The sequence below is a fragment of the Ascaphus truei genome, chromosome 6, assembly GCF_040206685.1.
Source record: "Ascaphus truei isolate aAscTru1 chromosome 6, aAscTru1.hap1, whole genome shotgun sequence".
Classification (NCBI taxonomy): domain Eukaryota; kingdom Metazoa; phylum Chordata; class Amphibia; order Anura; family Ascaphidae; genus Ascaphus; species Ascaphus truei.
Genome location: NC_134488.1, coordinates 124,382,919 through 124,401,947, shown reverse-complemented (window position 1 = coordinate 124,401,947; position 19,029 = coordinate 124,382,919). Strand labels below are relative to the sequence as shown.

The 19,029-nt window shown below is 43.7% G+C and overlaps 1 protein-coding gene across 1 annotated transcript in view; it reads right to left on the bottom strand.

Moving 5' to 3' along the window:
• LOC142498156 (zonadhesin-like) overlaps nucleotides 1-19,029 on the bottom strand; it is a 70,998-nt gene that overhangs the window by 28,887 nt on the left and 23,082 nt on the right. Inside the window, exons 2-6 of the mRNA XM_075606665.1 lie at nucleotides 12,578-12,646; nucleotides 9,168-9,212; nucleotides 7,603-7,791; nucleotides 2,064-2,108; nucleotides 318-506 (exon numbers count right to left, since the gene is read on the bottom strand). Coding sequence (XP_075462780.1) covers nucleotides 318-506; nucleotides 2,064-2,108; nucleotides 7,603-7,791; nucleotides 9,168-9,212; nucleotides 12,578-12,614 — 505 coding nt within the window. The 5' untranslated portion in view covers nucleotides 12,615-12,646. The remainder of the gene's footprint in view (nucleotides 1-317; nucleotides 507-2,063; nucleotides 2,109-7,602; nucleotides 7,792-9,167; nucleotides 9,213-12,577; nucleotides 12,647-19,029) is intronic.

Genomic DNA, 19,029 nt, shown 5'->3' with positions numbered 1-19,029 from the left:
CGCAGCACCCTTAGTTATAGTACCCTAGGGGTACACCCGCTACAGACAGAGTCACCAATCTGTCCAAAAATTCTATTTCATGGCTAATTATGTTTGAGCCATTGAGGCTGTCACCCCTTAGTGAATAAAACATGAAGATGTATTGCTTTGCAATGTAATACAGGCCTAATTTTAAGAGGAGATAAGATGAGAAAGACTGAATGGGTCACAGGTACTGTATCACCTGTCACCTTATTGTGGGTCTAGACTGAAATACTTGGGTAAATACTTGTGTATGACCCAGTTTACATTTTCCTATTAGTAGTAAGTAGTATTACCTTTCCTGACAGGACACTGGTCCTTTGTCACACAAGTAGAGGATCCCTTCCATAACAGTATGTATCCCTCATCACAGGCACATCGCGGATTGCAGTTATAGGTGCAGAACGTAGGTGGGGACTGGTAATTCTGACAGGTCAGTGGGCAACTGGTATCACATTGCGCAAAATGCATGTGAAGTGGACATTCTGTGGGAAGAGGTTACACATCACATAGATAACACATACAGATCTTCCCAGGACCAATCATTCATAACCCCTCAGTGAATCAGCCTCCTTGCCTTAGGCTGCGATTATACAGAAAAACGCCTGTGGTGTCGCCCGTAGCGACATCACATGGCGCAACCACAATTTTTGAAAACGCATTAACTGTCTCCCTGCTTTGCAGTAGCAAGCGAGGAGACAGCTGAATTTGGTATAGACACTTATCACGTATGTATGAAACTTGTTTTTTGCCTCGCACAGTGTCGCTACGGGCAACACCACAGCGGTTTTCTGTATAATCTCAGGCTGCGTCCACACAAGTGTTGAGTGCGCTTTGCGTGCGGCGCTTGTCGAGTTTACTTCTTGCAATCTGTATCTTCTTGTATCCACTCACGCGGCGAGCGCGCGCTCGTGCTCATGCACATACGTTCTCCCAAGCTTTGTGCTTGGGGAGACAGTTCAATTTGACTTTCGAGCTCAGAGCAGGGTCACAATTAAGGAGAGAAGGGGGGGAGAGTGGTACAGGGGGGGAGAGAATGGAGAGAAGGGTGGAAGGAGAGAAGGGGGAGGGGAAGGGGGGGGAGAGAGGGGGAGGGGAAGGGGAGGGGAAGGGGGGAGAGGGGAAGGGGGGCGAGGGGAAGGGGGAGAGGGAATGGGGGGAGAAAGAAGCAGGGGGTGGGAATAGGGGGGTGCAGTGGGGGAGAGAATGAAGAGAAGAGGGAGACATGGGGAGAGAGGGGAGCAAAGGGGAGGAGAGGGGAGTCGGGGGGAGAGAATCGAAGGAAGGGGGAAGGAGAGAAGGGTGGAGAGAGGAGGGAAGGGGTGGAGAGAGCAGGGAAGATGGGGACGGAGGAGGGGAGAGAAAGGAGGGAAGGGGGGAGAGATGAGGGAAGGGGGGAGAGAGGGGAAGTGGGGGGAGAAGGGAAGGGGGAGAGAGGGAAAGGGAGAGAGAGAGGAGGGAAGGGGGGAGAGAGAAGAGGGAAGTGGGGAGAGGAGGGAAAGGAGAAGGGGGGAAAGGAGAGAATGGGGGAGGGAGAGAATGGAGGGGAGAGGGTAAGGGAGAGAATGTAGGGGGGAAGAGGGGAGGGGAGGGGGGAAGAGGGGAGGGGGAGGATGGAGGGAAGGGGGGAGAGAGACGAGGGAAGCGGCGAGAGAGAGGAGGGAAGTGAGGAGGGAGGAGGGAAAGGAGAAGGGGGAGAGGAGGGAAGGTGGGAAAGGAGAGAATGGGGGAGGGAGAGAATGGAGGGGAGAGGATAAGGGAGAAAATGGAGGGGGGAAGATGGGAGGGGGAGGATGGAGGGAAAGGGGGAGGGAGAGAATGGAGAGACACAGACACGTACACACACAGATACAGCCCCGATCCAGCCAATGACACGCCCCTCCTTTAATAGCCACGCCCCCCACTCCTGCACTAAAATTATTGCAGGACAGCCGAACGCTAATGCTTGACGATTTTGGTGTTACACACTGACACATGAATTCTAGTGTTTGCAGCATTGGTATGGTGTAAATACACTTATTCACTATACAGTATATGCTTACTTGGTGGTTGGGTTGTTTTTCCTTTCACCATCAGGAATGGCAGAGCTGCAAAACAGGAGAAATGTTTGCAATTAGTGTTGTAGATCTTTGTGCATTTGTGTCTATGTCCCACTCTTTGAATTCGATTTATGAAAATTTTCTTCTTCTGTGAAGAATCCTTTTCAATGCCGGTTTTCAGAAGCGCTGAATCAGCGGTCCCGTTAGCACGGAAGCGCTTAGTAGCTATTGTTCTGCACAGTGTATATCTGTAGGAGTGGCACAGTGCATTAGTATTTACCAATTAGCTGAAAACGTACTGTACTCTACAGTTTAACTCCAAAAGCAAAGAACATTATCACAGGTTCTTACCTGACTGATAAAGCTAGGCCAATCACTGGGTCTTTTCTGTTATACGTAGGATGAGTGTTACAATTCATTCTCATAATATTGCCAGTCTGCATGGAATGACTGGCAGTTACATGCAGTTACATCCCAGTGCAGTGACATTTAAGCTACAGCATACTATACAGGTACTGTATATACGTTTCAAATTACATTGTATCAATCTGCAGAAATACAGTAGCTGTAATGCTTTTTACATTTTATCACCGTTCAGAGCAACTTCAATTCAGAATGTGCATCACTTATCTCAAATGGATCAAGGTATTTTGCTTTGTATTAGCACTTTGTCCTTATCACAAAGCAATATGAAGATTGGTCATAGTGAGTAAAATCAACCAAATATTCCAGTGTATCTGCTGGGGACAAGCTTGAAAAGAAGGAATCAGAACACTTTCAGGGATATTCCCTATTCAGCAGAGGCAAAGGTGACAGAGGGGGTACTCTATTCGATATCATTACAGATTAACATTGACAGGTAGCATTGGCATTTACTTTCTTCATGCAAGACTACAGTATAACCTCAGCAGATATGACATGGATCTAATTGCATTCTCTTCACAGGTATGTCCCTGATATGCAAGTCCTGTTTTGAAAGAATTACACTCCTGGCTTATACTAATGATTTCTCTTGGTATGTCCCTGATATGCAAGTCCTGTTTTGAAAGAATTACACTCCTGGCTTGTACTATTGATTTCTCTTGGTATGTTTGAATTTCAAAAGGTGTTTTTTTTTTTTTTTTTTTTTGGGGGGGGGGGGGTTCATCCTCTTAACTGTTTGCTGTTAATTGACCAACTGGACTAAGCTGATTTATTGGGGCATGGGGAGGGTAATGTGACTGCTTTAGATGTACATAACACATATCCCCCCTGCATTGGCATCTTAAGTGTGATGCATTTAAAGTGATCATGTTAAGTGACAATAATAGTTAGACTATAGTTTGACTAGAGGTGACTGGGGACTGCATCCTTTCTGCAAACTCTTACTCAAGGCAACAAACGGTGAGCTTATATGACCACACTTTGATCCCATGCTTGTTAACCTGCCTATTTTAACCCCATACCCCTTTACAACTTATTTCACTGCAACCTCTTCCAAAACTGACTGCACAAAAACAACTCACACACCAACTCAGCCCACTGAAACCCAGAACTGACTCTAGCATTGCAATGCAGCAAAACATTTGACAAGGAACAGGCACACCCCTGCTGTTTAGTCTGCACACACTCACTTTGCTCACAACAGGTCCATGCAGCACTGCCTACCTCTGGCATCATGAACCTGCTATGTATCTTTACTTTTTTCTTTCTCCTGGCCTCATGGAGATGATACTCCCTCTATCCACTACAAACTCCTCCATCCTGGCCCACACCCAACATAACCATACACCCTCGACTACTCAAAAGCCTTTCACTATCTACAGAATGTTGGTGGAGAACTCTAAAAACCAGCACACCAACCACTGCTCACTCTAATTGCAAACAACACAAATTTACACCTTGCAAACAACTACCCAAATTTCTGCTCATACTATTACTCTCTTTAGCAGGTGATATTGAACCTAACCCAGGTCCTCCCATTTCAAATCTGTCCCATGCCCCTGAAAATTCCACCTTTAAATTCCAAAAAGGGCTATCTCTCACCCATATAAATATCCAGAGCCTGCTGCCCAAACTGGACAAACTAAGGGCATGGTGCCTTATGCATAAACCCAAAGCCATCGTTCTTACAGAAACATGGCTAACCCCTAAAACCCCTGATGCAAATATCGCCATTCACGGAAACTCCATTTTTAGGAGAGATAGGTCCAAGAGAGGAGGAGGGTGCTATTTTATATTGTAGACACATTACAATTTACACTGTTAAATTGCCCCCAAGCCCACCCTCTTTTGAAATTCTAGTTGGCAAAATCTGCCTCCCCTTTTCTAAGCCCATCTTGCTCGCTGGCATCTACTGCCCCCCTAAATCCCCTCTACAATCTCTGGCTGATATCACCCAGTTTCTTGGCTCCATTTCCTCTCTGAACGAGAAGAGTGAGCTGCTAGTTCTTGGGGATTTCAACTTCAACTGGCTTGACCCTAAAAACCATAAAATCCTGATACAACTCAAGCCACTTAACCTTTCACAACTCATTTCCCAACCCACACGGACAAACCTGAAATCGCATAACCATTCCTTGCTAGACTGGATTCTCTCCTCAAGCCCCAGCAGAATCCAATCCTCTGGCATCCTTCCTGACATTTTCAGTGACCATGCAATAGTGTACTGTGTAAGGAAAATTAAAACGCCCCATTCAAGCCCTAAAGTTTTCCTCACTAGAACATTTAAAAACTTTAACCCACAACAGTTTCTGGATGACCTTACCAACTGCCCATGGCACAGAATTGATTTAATTCCCGACCCTGATTCTGCGCTCGACTATTTCCAATCCGAGTTCTTAAAACTCTGCGATACCCATGCTCCACTACGCAAAATAAGGGTAAGGGGGGCCCATCTTCCATGGGTTACATCTGACCTTATTGCACTCTTCCAGCTCAGGGATACCTTGTGAAAAAGCTACAAAGTAACTGGCACTACCAAGGAACTCAATCACTACAGATGCCTGCGGAACATGTGCACAAGGCAAACAAGGCACGCAAAAGCACAATATTACTCTGACAATCTCCACCAAAATACATCACACCCAGCTAACTTCTGGTAGGTTATCAAAAACATATTCCAGCCTCCTAACCATCAACAACCAAGTAATATCACTAAGGGGGATATCAATTGCTTCCATAGTGAACTCTATCCTGTCTGCATGCCATATCCCTAAGACCTGGAAAACTGCCAGAGTTGTCCCAATCTTCAAAAGTGGGGACAAAAACACTGTCTCAAACTACAGACCAATCTCACATCTCCCAATTCTATCCAAAGTCATGGAAAAATGTGTCCACTCCCAATTAAGCGATTACTATACCAAGACAAATTTCCCTAGCCAATTCCAATCTGGCTTTCACCCCAAACACTCTACAGTAACTACCCTGCTAAAAGTTTGCAATGAAATCCAGTGTGGAATGGAACGGGGACAACTCACTGGTGCAGTATTCCTAGATTTTGCAAAGGCTTTTGATACAGTTGATCATGCTATCCTGCTTAACAAACTCCAGAGCTTTGGAATAGGTAAGCATGCTTTAAACTGGTTTCATTCCTACCTATCAGGAAGATCCCAACATGTGTCCATCTCAGGCTCTAACTCCAACCCCCTGGATATCACCTTTGGTGTCTCGCAAGGCTCCGTTCTGGGGCCCCTACTCTTCTCAGTGTTCATTTATGATCTTCCCACAGCTTGTAAGGAAGCCTCAATACACATGTATGCAGATGACACAATCCTATATGCACACAGCCACAGCCTCTCTGACCTTCAACACATACTTCAGTCTGACTTTTGAGACTCGAAAACTGGATCTCCCAAAACAAACTGTTTTTAAACACTGACAAGACTGTAACAATGGTATTTGGGACCAAGACTAAATTTTTAAAGCTTCCAGCGACTGAGCTCCAGATTAGAACCAACGCTAACACCACCCTAACCCCTGTCACTAGTTTTAAATACCTGGGCTTATGGTTTGACTCCCACTTAACATTCAGAATGCACATTGATACCCTGACAACCAAGACCTATGCCAAACTAGGGGTACTTTACAGGAACAAATCCTCCCTAAGTCTCCTGGTCAGAAAGCGTATCGCACAGCAGATGCTAATGCCAATAATTGACTATGGAGACATAGTATATGGCACGGCACCTCAAACCCACCTTGGCAAACTTGACACCCTCTACAATTCAATTTGTCGTTTTGTTCTCCAATGCAACTACAACACACATCACTGCGAAATGCTCAAAGAACTAGATTGGTCATCACTAGAGTCTAGGCGCAAAGTTCACCTTTCCTGTCTTGCCTTTAAATTCTTTATGGGCAAGCTACCCAGCTATCTGAACAAGCTCCTCGCCCCTACCACATGCAGCACTTATCACCTAAGATCAGAATCCAAAAGACTTCATGGTCCCAAGGCTCAACAAAGTATCCGGCCGTTCATCCTTCTCTTACCGTGCACCCCAAAACTGGAACAACCTACCAGAGACTCTCACATCCACCACCAGTGTAAGTTCTTTCAAATTTAACGCTGTCTCACATTTTAATCTGTCTGTACCTGTTTCATTCGCCCATAATATATATTTTCTTTAACTGTGCATGCAATGTCTTGTATATAATGTATACCCTGTTCATTTATGTAACTGTATTTTTAACCATGCATTATTTGTCCTAACTCTGTGCCCAGGACATACTTGAAAACGACAGGTAACTCTCAATGTATTACTTCCTGGTAAAATATTTTATAAATAAATAAATAACTTTATGTAAGATAATTCATGTCTGACACAACCCATAGTAATGGCCGGTATAAGTTTGTAATGGGCAGAAATATTCGTTTGTAATTATATAAAATGTGGGAAGATATGTGTGTTGCAAATATCAGATAATTAGCTTCCCTCTTAAGGCTTCCAGTAATACTGTTAGCTGGGGTACCTATATATGTGCCAGATACATCTGAAAACAAGGAAGAATACAGGGAGAGGGTTATGGGGTATTGGATAATTCTTGGATTAAACTGAAATGAAATAATTCCCCCTAATCAAAGAAGCCAGGACTAAAAGAGTCACATGGAAGTGAGACTTATAAATGGAAGATAAGACACACTCCCACCACGCTGGGATCCCTCATCAGTGGAGGCGCTGCAACGAGTGTAAGTATATACCTCAGGTTCCCAGTGATGGAGACTCAGGCCTCTTGTTAGCCTCATAGGTAACCGCAGCACCCGTAGTTATAGTACCCTAGGGGTACACCCGCTACAGACAGAGTCACCAATCTGTCCAAAAATTCTATTTCACGGCTAATTATGTTTGAGCCATTGAGGCATCACCCTTTAGTGAATAAACCATGAAGATGTATTGCTTTGCAATGTAATGCAGGCCTCATTTTAAGAGGAGATAAGATGAGAAAGACTGAATGGGTCACAGGTACCACCTGTCACCTTATTGTGGGTCTAGACTGAAATACTTGGGTAAATACTTGTGTATGACCCAGTTTACATTTTACTATTAGTAGTAAGTAGTATTACCTTTCCTGACAGGACACTTGTCCTTTGTCACACAAGTAGAGGATCCCTTCCATAAAAGTATGTATCCCTCATCACAGGCACATCGCGGATTGCAGTTATAGGTGCAGAACGTAGGTGGGGACTGGTAATTCTGACAGGTCAGTGGGCAACTGGTATCACATTGCGCAAAATGCATGTGAGGTGGACATTCTGTGGGAAGAGGTTACACATCACATAGATAACACATACAGATCTTCCCAGGACCAATCATTCATAACCCCCAGTGAAGCAGCCTCCTTGCCTTAGGCTGCGATTATACAGAAAAACGCCTGTTGTGTCGCCCGTAGCGACATCACGCGGAGCAACAAAAATTTTTGAAAATGCATTAACTGTCTCCCGCTTTGCAGTAGCAAGCGGGGAGACAGCTGAATTTGGTAAAGACACTTATCACGTTTGTATGAAACTTGTTTTTTGCCTCGCACAGTGTCGCTACGGGCGACACCACAGCGTTTTTCTGTATAATCTCAGGCTGCGTCCACACAAGTGCTGAGTGCGCTTTGCGTGCGGTGCTTGCCGAGTTTACTTCTTGCAATCTGTATCTTCCCGTATCCGGTCACGCGGGGAGCGCGCTTGTGCTTAGGCATGTACGCACTCCCAAGTTTTGTGCTTGGGGAGACAGTTCAATTTGACTTTCGAGCTCAGAGCAGGGTGACAAGTAAGGAGAGAAGGGGGGAGAGTGGTGCGGGGGGGAGAGAATGGAGAGAAGGAGAGAAAGAGGGGAAGGGGGGCGGTGAAGGGGGGCGGGGAAGGGGGGCGGGGAAGGGGGGAGGGGAAGGGGGAGAGGGCAAGGGGGGAGAGGGGTAGGGGGAGAGAGAGGGGGAGGGGGAATGGGGGGAGAAAGGAGCAGGGGGAAAGAGGAGCAGGGTGGGAATAGAGGGGTGCAGTGGTGGAGAGAATGAACAGAAGGGGGAGACAGGAGAGAGATGGGAGGAGAGGGGAGCCGGGGGGAGAGAATGTAAGGAAGGGGGGATGGAGAGAAGGGTGGAGAGAGGAGGGAAGGGGTGGAGAGAGCAGGGATGAGGGGGAGAGAGGAGGGAAGGGGGAGAGATGAGGGAAAGGGGGAGAGATGAGGGAAGGGGGGAGAGAGGGGAAGTGGGGGGAGAAGGAAAGGGGGGAAAGTGGGAGAGAGAGGAGGGAAGCGGGGAGAGAGGAGGGAAAGGTGAAGGGGGAGAGGAGGGAAGGGGGGAAAGGAGAGAATGGGGGAGGGAGAGAATGGAGGGGAGAGGGTAAGGGAGAGAATGGAGGGGGGAAGAGGGGAGGGGGAGGATGGAGGGAAAGGGGGAGGGAGAGAATGGAGAGACACAGACACGCAGACACACAGACACAGCCCCGATCCAGCCAATGACACGCCCCTCCTTTAACAGCGACGCCCCCCCACTCCTGCACTAAAATTATTGCAGGACAGCTAAACGCTCATGCTTGAAGATTTTGGTGTTACACACTGACACATGAATTCTAGTGTTTGCAGCATTGGTACTGTATGGTGTAAATACACTTATTCATTATACTGTACAGTATATGCTTACTTGGTGGTTGGGCTGTTTGTCCATTCACCGGCAGGAATGGCAGACCTGCAAAACAGGAGAAATGTTTGCAATTAATCTTTATGCATTTGTGTCTGCGTCCCACTCTTTAGATTAGATTTATAAATATATTACTATTATCATGAAATTCCGCTCTATGAAGCAACCTTTTCTATGCTGGTTGATAGAAGCGCTGAATCAGCTGCCCCTTTAGCCCTGAAGCGCTTAGTAGCTATTGTTCTGCACAGTGTATATCTGTAAGAGTGGCACAGTGCATTAGTATTTACCAATTAGCTGAAACCTAGCTCTACAGTTTAACTCCAAAGGCAAAGAACATTATCACAGGTTCTTACCTGACTGATAAAGGTAGACCAATCATTGGCTCTTTTCTGTTATATGTAGGAGGAGTATTACAATTCATTCTCTTAGTATTGCCAGTCGGCATGGAATGACTGGCAGGTACATGCAGTGAAGTCCCAGTGCAGTGACACTAATAGTATTAAGCTACAACATATATACATTTCAAATTACATTGTATCAATCTGCAGGATTAGCTGTAATGCTTTTAATATTTAATCGCAGTTCAGATCAACTTCAATTCAGAATGTAAACAAGTAAAAACTCTGGCGCATGAACCCAATGATCTCTATAAATACAAAGCTTACTATGCCGAGCTATAAATTGGAGAAAACCTGGCGTATAAACTAAGGGATCTGTATTAATAGCAGAACGTACTGTGCCGCGGTGCCTAAGGATAAAGTATTCAAGACATTTAAATATAGTACAAAATATACAATTATTAAAAATACAATTTAAAATATACAATGCCCAAACCTTGATTAAACGTAATCCTTTTATACAGAACCTAAACTAGAGATTACATTGGGATCCATACAGTATGTAATCACATTGTTGTACTGTAGTAATCTGTCTCAGGCACTGATTTAATCCCTGATGGAGATTATCACGTCAGTTATATATACTTTGGATGCGTTCCTTGTCTGTTAGTGTAGATTTCTGTTTTGCTTTATCCCTCTAACAATTTGCAAAAATAATAAAAAATAACAATGAGTTAAAGATGTTTTTCCTCAAAGGGTTTTTGTTTTCATCTTCAACATAGGAAGCTGGGGTCTCCAGAGCTGAACTGCTTTCATTATAGCTCAGGAGACCCCCTGTTTCCTGAGATATTAACCATCCGGTAGCATCCCCAGCTGGGTAAACAATGTGGAGGTTTAACTCTGAATCATGCAGCACCGACAGCGTCTTCAGAGTTTGTATTTCTGGAATCAAGGGTCCCAGGAGATGAAATGAACGCAGTTCAGCTCTGGAGACCCCCTGCTGGAATGCTGCTTTAATCTCTTTTCTGTGATGGGGCCCAGTAATGCATTACATTGCAGCACACCGTCTATCCGCATTGCTGCTAGTTGGATCAATAAAAGTAAATGAGTTGTAATCCCATCTGATAATGGAAGGGTTACTATGGGTTTTTACACATTTTCCTCATTGTAATCATTACAGGACCTATTATTAGAATAAATTATTAGGCACGCTCCTTTGTCTAATCAGAATATATAATTCAGTATTAATCGCGGGATTAAAGGTTTCTGTGGCTGTAGTAATTGCTGTGGGACAGCAAATGGTAGTAGAATAAGAGCAGTGAAGCTCCTTACCTCCAGATTATTACCTCACCCCTAACACATGCAGCACTTATCATCTGAGATCTGACTTCAAAAGACTGTTCATTGTCCCAAAGCTCAACAAAGTATCCGGCCGCTCCTCCATCTCTTACCGTGCACCACAAAACTGGAACAACCTACCGGAGACTCTCACAGCCACCACCAGTTTAAGTTCTTTCAAAACTAGTACACCTAGTTTGGCATAGGTTTTGGATGCCAGGGCATCAATGTGCATCCCAAATGTTAAATGGGAGTCAAACCATAAGCCCAGGTATTTAAAACTAGTGACAGGGGTTAGGGTGGTGTTAGCGTTGGTTCTAATCTGGAGCTCAGTCGCTGGAAGCTTTAAAAATTTAGTCTTGGTCCCAAATACCATTGTTACAGTCTTGTCAGTGTTTAAAAACAGTTTGTTTTGGGAGATCCAGTTTTCGAGTCTCAAAAGTCAGACTGAAGTATGTGTTGAAGGTCAGAGAGGCTGTGGCTGTGTGCATATAGGATTGTGTCATCTGCATACATGTGTATTGAGGCTTCCTTACAAGCTGTGGGAAGATCATTAATGAACACTGAGAAGAGTAGGGGCCCCAGGACAGAGCCTTGCGGGACACCACAGGTGATATCCAAGGGGTTGGAGTTAGAGCCTGAGATGGACACATGTTGAGATCTACCTGATAGGTAGGAATGAAACCAGTTTAAAGCATGCTTCCCTATTTCAAAGCACTGGAGTTTGTTAGGCAAGATAACATGATCAACAGTATCAAAAGCCTTTGCAAAATCTAGGAATATTGTACCAGTGAGCTGTCCCAGTTCCATTCCACACTGGATTTCATTGCAAATTTTAGTAGGGTAGTTACCGTGGACCCCCTGATTCCTGAGATATTAGCCATCCGGTAGCATCCCCAGTGAAAGCCAGATTGGAATTTGCTAGGGAAATTTGTCTTGGTATAGTAATCGCTTCAAGCTGCAGTTCAGTCTTTTTTTTTTTTTTTTTTTTTTTACTTCAATAGTTTCATGTGGGCAATCTCTAATTACCTAAAGAACTGCATAGATGCCGGTCAATTCGTTCTCCGTCTATTGATCAGCAAAGTTTGGCGACATCTTTAAAATGGGGAATGTAAATCGTTGCTATACAGTAGGAACAAGCATTATTGTTAAAATAGAATACAAGAAAATTGGTGTTTCAAAGTTGTTTTTTTTAAAACAGAAAAAGCTAAAAGTATTTTTTCTAACTACAGAACTGATTTATTAAAAAAAAAACCCACATGCAGGATATTGCCTGAACTGCAGCTTTCATTGGGAGTGAACACATTTTTCCATGCCTGCAGACAGACAGAATAGAGTTGACTATGGAAGCAACTAGTTTGGTAATGGCTTGGGCACAAGTCTTAGGAACTTAGATTCCAGTAAGTCAGGTCCACATTGGCTGCTTTGTTTTAATTTGAGGAGCGCTTTTGTAATCTCTTCGGATACTGGGGACAAATTGAAAATTGTGAGCAGTGTTGGGAAAGGGTGGGGCTATAGGGGTACTCCCAGAATGAGGTTCATGTTTGTGGTTTGGGTTGCGTATTATAGCGTAATGTGTTGTACACTAGCAAGGATACAAAGAGGGATATCAGTAATTGCTGTATGGGATTGCAGGATCTGTGTTTGTAAACTGTAGCATGAATAAATATAGGTGAGAAGTGATAAAATACAATGACATGGAGTCCTTGGTAATATAAAATATATATATATACTCACCCAATGTCAGCACCAGGAGGGTTACCCTAAATTCCATCTTTAATTATAAGTTCCAGGTTGATCAGTTGGCTAGGATGAGATAAAGGGAGAATGTACATTAGGAGTAGGGTTTCAGATACAGAGAGAGAACTGATTTGTGGGTAATACACACACACGCACATGTATTTGCAATTGACAAAGTCAGTAAATGAAATATCAAACATTTGTATAAACTTACACAGCCAGGCAATAAAGTTATAACAGCCAAGCAACATTTCTTATAAACTGTTTTACTGCATGTTTGTCGTTTTCCGGTGGAGTTTGTATATAAAGAAATGGGTGTTTTTTTTCTGTTGAATAAACTGATTTCAATGCCCTCATACATTTCTAGCTAAAGTCAATGGTGAATAGAATATCATTACAATTTAGTTATCAACTTGCCAATTCCCAATCGTTATGAGGGGGACATCCTGATAATTGACTGAAAATGTGTAGTTTCTCTATTTTCTCCCTAAGCTGTAACATATTGACAAGTATTATAACAACTCTCTTTATTTTTTTATCCTATAACAGATGCCAGCACACACTTTATAATACTGTATCTGTATATACACACGAGTATACCCGGCCAGTTATCCAAATATACTGTTTTTTCACGTTGCCATCTTTGATAAAGCGCATTTAGACGCATCAAACACACAAAATAGAGTGCATGAGAAGACTGAGTAAATCAAATGTAAATGCTTCATTTGTTCAATAAACAAGTTAAAAACTTACATTTGCAAAACAGATAGTCAATCATATAGAAGTAATCTCCCCACACCGAGGACATGATGGAACAAGCTATAATCACCGGGCAGTGAGATGTAATCAGCGGGTTACTTTACTGATAAAGCCATTTTTTTATTGATTCAGTCTTTCCATGTGCTCTTTTTTGTGTCTGTTCGTTGTTCTATAGTTAACCCCGATGTTCGCAGGGAGAAATTTGAGCAGCAAGAACCATTGTATTTTGGATATTGGGAAGATAGTGTTTGAAGTGTCTGTGACCAGTGTGTACCCATTTCTTCCTTTTACAGTAGACACATACAACAATTTGCTAGAAATATGTATTGCTTGTATAATATCTGAACTGGCAGGGCTGGTGCAGGCGTATTGGGCACCCTAGGCAAACCTTCAGCCACGCGCTCCTCTCCCCAAAAAAATGTTTGCCCGGAATCTTTTGTATGTCGGCTAGACCTGCCCTACACAATCCTCTCTCCCCAACTCCCTCTCCTTTCTCTCTTCTCCTTTCTCTCCCCCTCCTCTCCCTCCCCCCATGCCTCTGTTTCTGCACCCCCCCCTTTTCGTTTTTGCACCCTCTCCCAATTACCTGAATAGCAGATCATGTTGCAGTGGAGAGGCAAAGGAAACCAGTCTGCTCTGCTTCTAACCCCAACATGTGCCACCCTAGGCGACCGCCCGATCGCACCGGCCCAGTGAACTGGTCATGTCTGGGTATAGTACTCAGAACTTATTACAATAATCACATATTCATGATATACTTTAATTGATTATTGGTTTGCGGCAAACAAATGTGTAACTAGTTGTTCACCTCTTACACCTTTCTTAACAGATATACTGTAACTAGTTGTAATTAACAGCTCTTTTCACACACAAGTAACAGGCAGCGGCAATTTACTTGAGATCGGTGGATTTTTGACAGGCCTAAGAGAACCTGGCGAATTTTATCCTTTTTAGTTTGCGGGATAAAATTCTTCACCCAAAAGTTTGCAACAACTTCGCTTTGCGCTAAAAAGTTAATAGGCATTACTTGTTAGCTTAATTTTAATTTACTAAACATTTTAAAAAGTCGCTTGGCTGCTATTTCACGACTTTGAACAAGTGAAATACAGTCGTGAATTTTCTAAAGTTTGTGACATGTAGCTCGACCAGACATTCTAGCAAAATATATACCGGTTACACCAACTTTTCAAAAGTTCGTTCAAACCTGCAGAGAAGTGAATCTTGACAGATTTAAACATCTCGTATGGTTATTGTCACGGGAGACCAGGACTTTTAACACATTTATATTTTTCTGGGATCATTCATTAGGCAAAACAAGATGGTGGAATAAAATGAGGTTTATTCGGGTAAACCCACGTACACACAATTAAATACAAAATACAGCCAAAATCACACTTACTGGGGATCTGGGGTTGAAAACTTGCCTTAACTAGGTGCAGGGCACCTGCTTCAGCAAAAGCTTACTCTGTTCACTCTACGTCACTGGATAAACCTGGAAAAGTAACATTATTCGTCAGAACTTGCCCTCAGCTAGGCTAGGCTTCCCTGGCACCTCAATGCCTAGTGCTTTGCTATTGTGAGCAAAACATCTGGGAAAACCTGCCAGGGCGTCACTGGACCAAGTTCCGAGGTTACCTGTAAGTCTACAAGAACTCTCCAAAGCGCAAAAACTCCCCTCAGGCATGCACCCTTGAGGAAGATCGGAGTAACAATTGAAACGTGTAGGGTGGTCCCTTTCATGTTTGAGAGCACTGTGCTGTTTGTCTGCTCTGCTACTTGGCGTTATTACTGTGTTACCAGAGGAGTCCAATTGGCTGTGATGTCACCCGCTGTCCGTTCCGGAGTAGTATCACACAGACCCTCCAGCTTCCAGCTACAGCCATTGCAGAGAGGCACGACCGAGACTTCTACTGGACCCAGAGTGGTCAAATTGCCTGTGTTCTTGTGGGAGCATGTGAGTTGTATGGGCTCACTGCTCATGTTTCTGTTTTTTTAATTAAATTATATTACACTATATATTTTTTCTTTTCGTTTATGGTCCAGGAGAGTTCCTGCCTTAAAACAGAAATCAGAAACACCTTGTGACGGTGAGAGAAAACCAAGGCCAATAATAAAGGTATTATGCCCAGTTGGGTGCCCCTGAGCCATATTGGGGACTTGTGAAGTGTCAGCTCTGCAACACAATTTTGGCAGGAACACTGTATTTGTGATAAAAAAATGTATTTGTGTCTTACTGTTCCAGGAGTCTCAAACAGCGGAGATTTCCCTGCTTCAGCAAAGACCAGAATAGTAAGACCGGGCAGGGGAATGAATCACATGCAAAGGTCCCCCGGTATAAGCCCAAACCCCCAGAACCCAGTGTGGGGTTCAGTGTATCTCCCACCATGTATAAGGGGGCGAGAGTAACATACTTTCTGATATCAGCAAAACAAGAAAAAACACAAAAGCGCACCTCATAAACACAGAAGCAGCGGAACTGAGAGGGACCAACACTCCAAGTTTAAAGAGCCAGAGCGCGGACTGAACTTTTCATAACATACTTTCTGAGTTAAAGTGTAAAAGATAGAAATGTTCTACCGGTAAAAGTATAATAAGAAAATGTTTCTAAGTCCAGCGCATAGCAGTGTAGAGAGCGGCTTCTTGGCTAACTTCTGTTAGAAAGCTCCTCGAGCACTGAAACTTGCTGTGAGCGTCTTTCGGGGAGAAACATGGAAAACCCCATAACTCAATTTTTATAACTTTTTATAAAAATTGATGAATGAAAGTCCCCCTATTTTAATTGTTCCAACATGTTAGGCTCATTTGGACTTTCATTCAAAACACCGGAGACAGAGAAAACACTTAATTTATGATAGTACTCCACTTAGAAATGCATGTCAGTAAATGACTGTGAATGAGTTGAGTGATATCCAGCTCCGGACTTCTAAGGCATCCCGCTGGCTTGATGCCGCAATGTCAGTGGAGGTCCGGAGTTGAAAGGCTCAGAGCTACTAAGCTGTTAGGTTGGGAGGGGTAACCCAAGTACCCCCTGTGACGGTGAAGGGGTACCCAGGCCAGTAAATAAAGGTTTTATGCCCGGCTGGGTGTCCCTAAGCCGTATTGGGGAATTGTAGATTGTCAGCGCTGCAACCCAGTAAGGGCATGAATACTGTAATTTCAATATATATATATGTATATATGTCTCCCACCAGGTATAAGGTGGCGAGACTAATGTGATTTATAAGTGTTAAATGTATTTCTGGGGCAGTATTGCCCTGTAACCGCGCAAAGGAAAAATGGTTTTATAACCCAGCACCTCGCAGCACAGCAAGCGGCTATTTGCTTACTTCGGCTAGGACGCTCCTAGCGTGCTGAGATTTGCTGTGAGCGTTGGTTGGGTAAAATCATGAAAAAGTATATAGCGCAATTTTTATAAAGTTTTATATAAAAATTGATGAATTAAAGTCCCTCTATTTTAATTGTATCAACATGTAAGGCATATTGGGATTTTCATTCAGACGCCCGGAACAGAGGGAACAGTTAATTTACAAGTACTGTCGTTTAGAAATGTATGGCAGGACATTCCTGCAAGGTAATGGCGCATATTCAACCTGGACTTTTAAAGCATCCCGCTGGTTTGATGCCAGGATGTCTAGAAAAAGTCTGTGGTTGAAAGGCTCCCACTCAGTAGAGTGTTAAGTGGGGAGGGGTAATTCAATTATCCCCATCCCAGTGTAATGTCCGAGCAGATCAGCAGGTGCTTGCCAGCTCAGACAAAATGTCGCCAGATGTAGGGGCAGGGTAAGGTATGCTAAGCGACAAAGGTGCGAGGTTCGTGCATGCCCTTAGCAAACTGAGATGCCCCTCTGCCAGGTTGACTAAGTTTTGGCAACTCTGGGATAGGTGGGGAATATTATTCCCACGGAGGAGATTGGCTGCACGGGTTAAAGATAGGGATTTGTATTGCATAAGAATCCCTGCAGCCGATCGGGAGTCAGATTCATGCTGTAACAAGATTTAACATCGTAACTAAGATTTGTATAAGCTTCAGTAGTTCGTAAGAACTAAGAATTCCAGATCCAATTCTATGGCGGTAGAACGAAGGAAGCAGCACAGGCGGAGTAACAGCGGTTACGAGCGATGCTACAGTCCGAGGACTGCTTTCCAGCTCTGTTTGCGCACAACTCCCACTACTGGCAAATTGTGCCTAGAGACTTTATTTTAAAATATTTTGTTTTGGGAATAGAAGTTTTCGTTTTGCCCCATCCCAGTAAGTGTATTTCAAGTGTTTTTTGTAAACGGTTGTGTGTGTGTTCATTCTGTAAATAAATCACAATTTATTTTATCTCTTGCTTTTCTCAGTCAAAGGATCCGGGTAATTAATGTGATAAAAGTTCGGGTCTACCGTGACACCCCCATGTTAGTGTAAAGTCCGGACAGTTTGGCAAATTGCTGCCCAGCCCAGACTTAGTGTCACCAGGTAGAGGGGCTGGATCTCATATGCTAAGCGGCAAAGGTGCGTGGTTCGTGCATGCCCTTAGCAGACTGAGAAGCCCCTCTGCCAGGTTTGTAAAGTATTGGCAACTCCAGGATAGGTGGGAAAAGTTATTCCCTCGGAGGAATTGGCTGCACTGTGTAGGTATTGGTGTTTTAAACCTATAAGAATTCCTGCAGCCCATCGGGAATCAGATTCATCCAAGATTTAAGATTTATAACATCGTAACTAAGATTCGTAACAGGCTTCATCAAAGTTCGTAAGAACTACAGATTCCAAGTGCCAATACAGCAGTTGCAGAATGAAAGGAATGACTCAGTCGGAGTACACAGCGGGTGCGACTGGCGCCGCTGACCGAGGATCGTTTCAAGCCCTTTTTGCGAGCAACTCCCGCTCCTGGGAAATTGCTCCTAGAGACTTTGTTTTACAACTTTTTGTTCTGGAAACAGATTATTTCGTTTGGCCCCGTCCCAGTAAGTGTATTTTGAGTGTAATTGTGTACCATTGTTTTTTATGTCATTTCGTGGAAATAAATTACAATTTATTTTACCTCCTTGTTTTGCTCAATCAAGTGATCCCGGTATAAAAGGTGTTAAAAGTGCTGGTCTCCTGTGACACACCTGATTTAATCCTTTACAACGTGAGTGCCCATTCATAAGTGTGTGTTTAATTAAGTTGTTTAATACACATTTGCACTATGTCATTTTTCCTTTTTTTACATGCCTGAGGGTAGTTTTTGCGCTTTGGAGTGTTCTTCTTGTCTTATCTAAGGGTGTTGAGAAACACCCTCATACCAGCTGCATCTCCCTATTGCTGATATAAATTGTATTTGTTTTTATATAGTATCACTAGGTGATTTGGATTTGCGTTTATTCTCTGTGCTGTACCTGTAGGTCTGGAAGACTGAGAAAGAGAGAGCTCTGATTGGGGCAGCCCCTTACATAGACTTCTGTGTCCTATGCCTAACATTGAACAGGAACTGGTGGCCAATCGGAGCATGGGAACTTTTCCCACCAGCCAATGAGAGCGGGGGCTCATATGGCTGCTGATTTAATGAGCCAAAAAAGACGACGTTTCAACCTAAAATTGTCTTTTTCAAGTGATGAAGCGGCCATTTCATCACTTGAAAAAGACCAGTTTAGACCGTCGTCTTTTTTGTCTCATTAAATTCAGCATTAGAAAATACGAAGTGCCTTGTGTTGTTTTCTGGGACAAG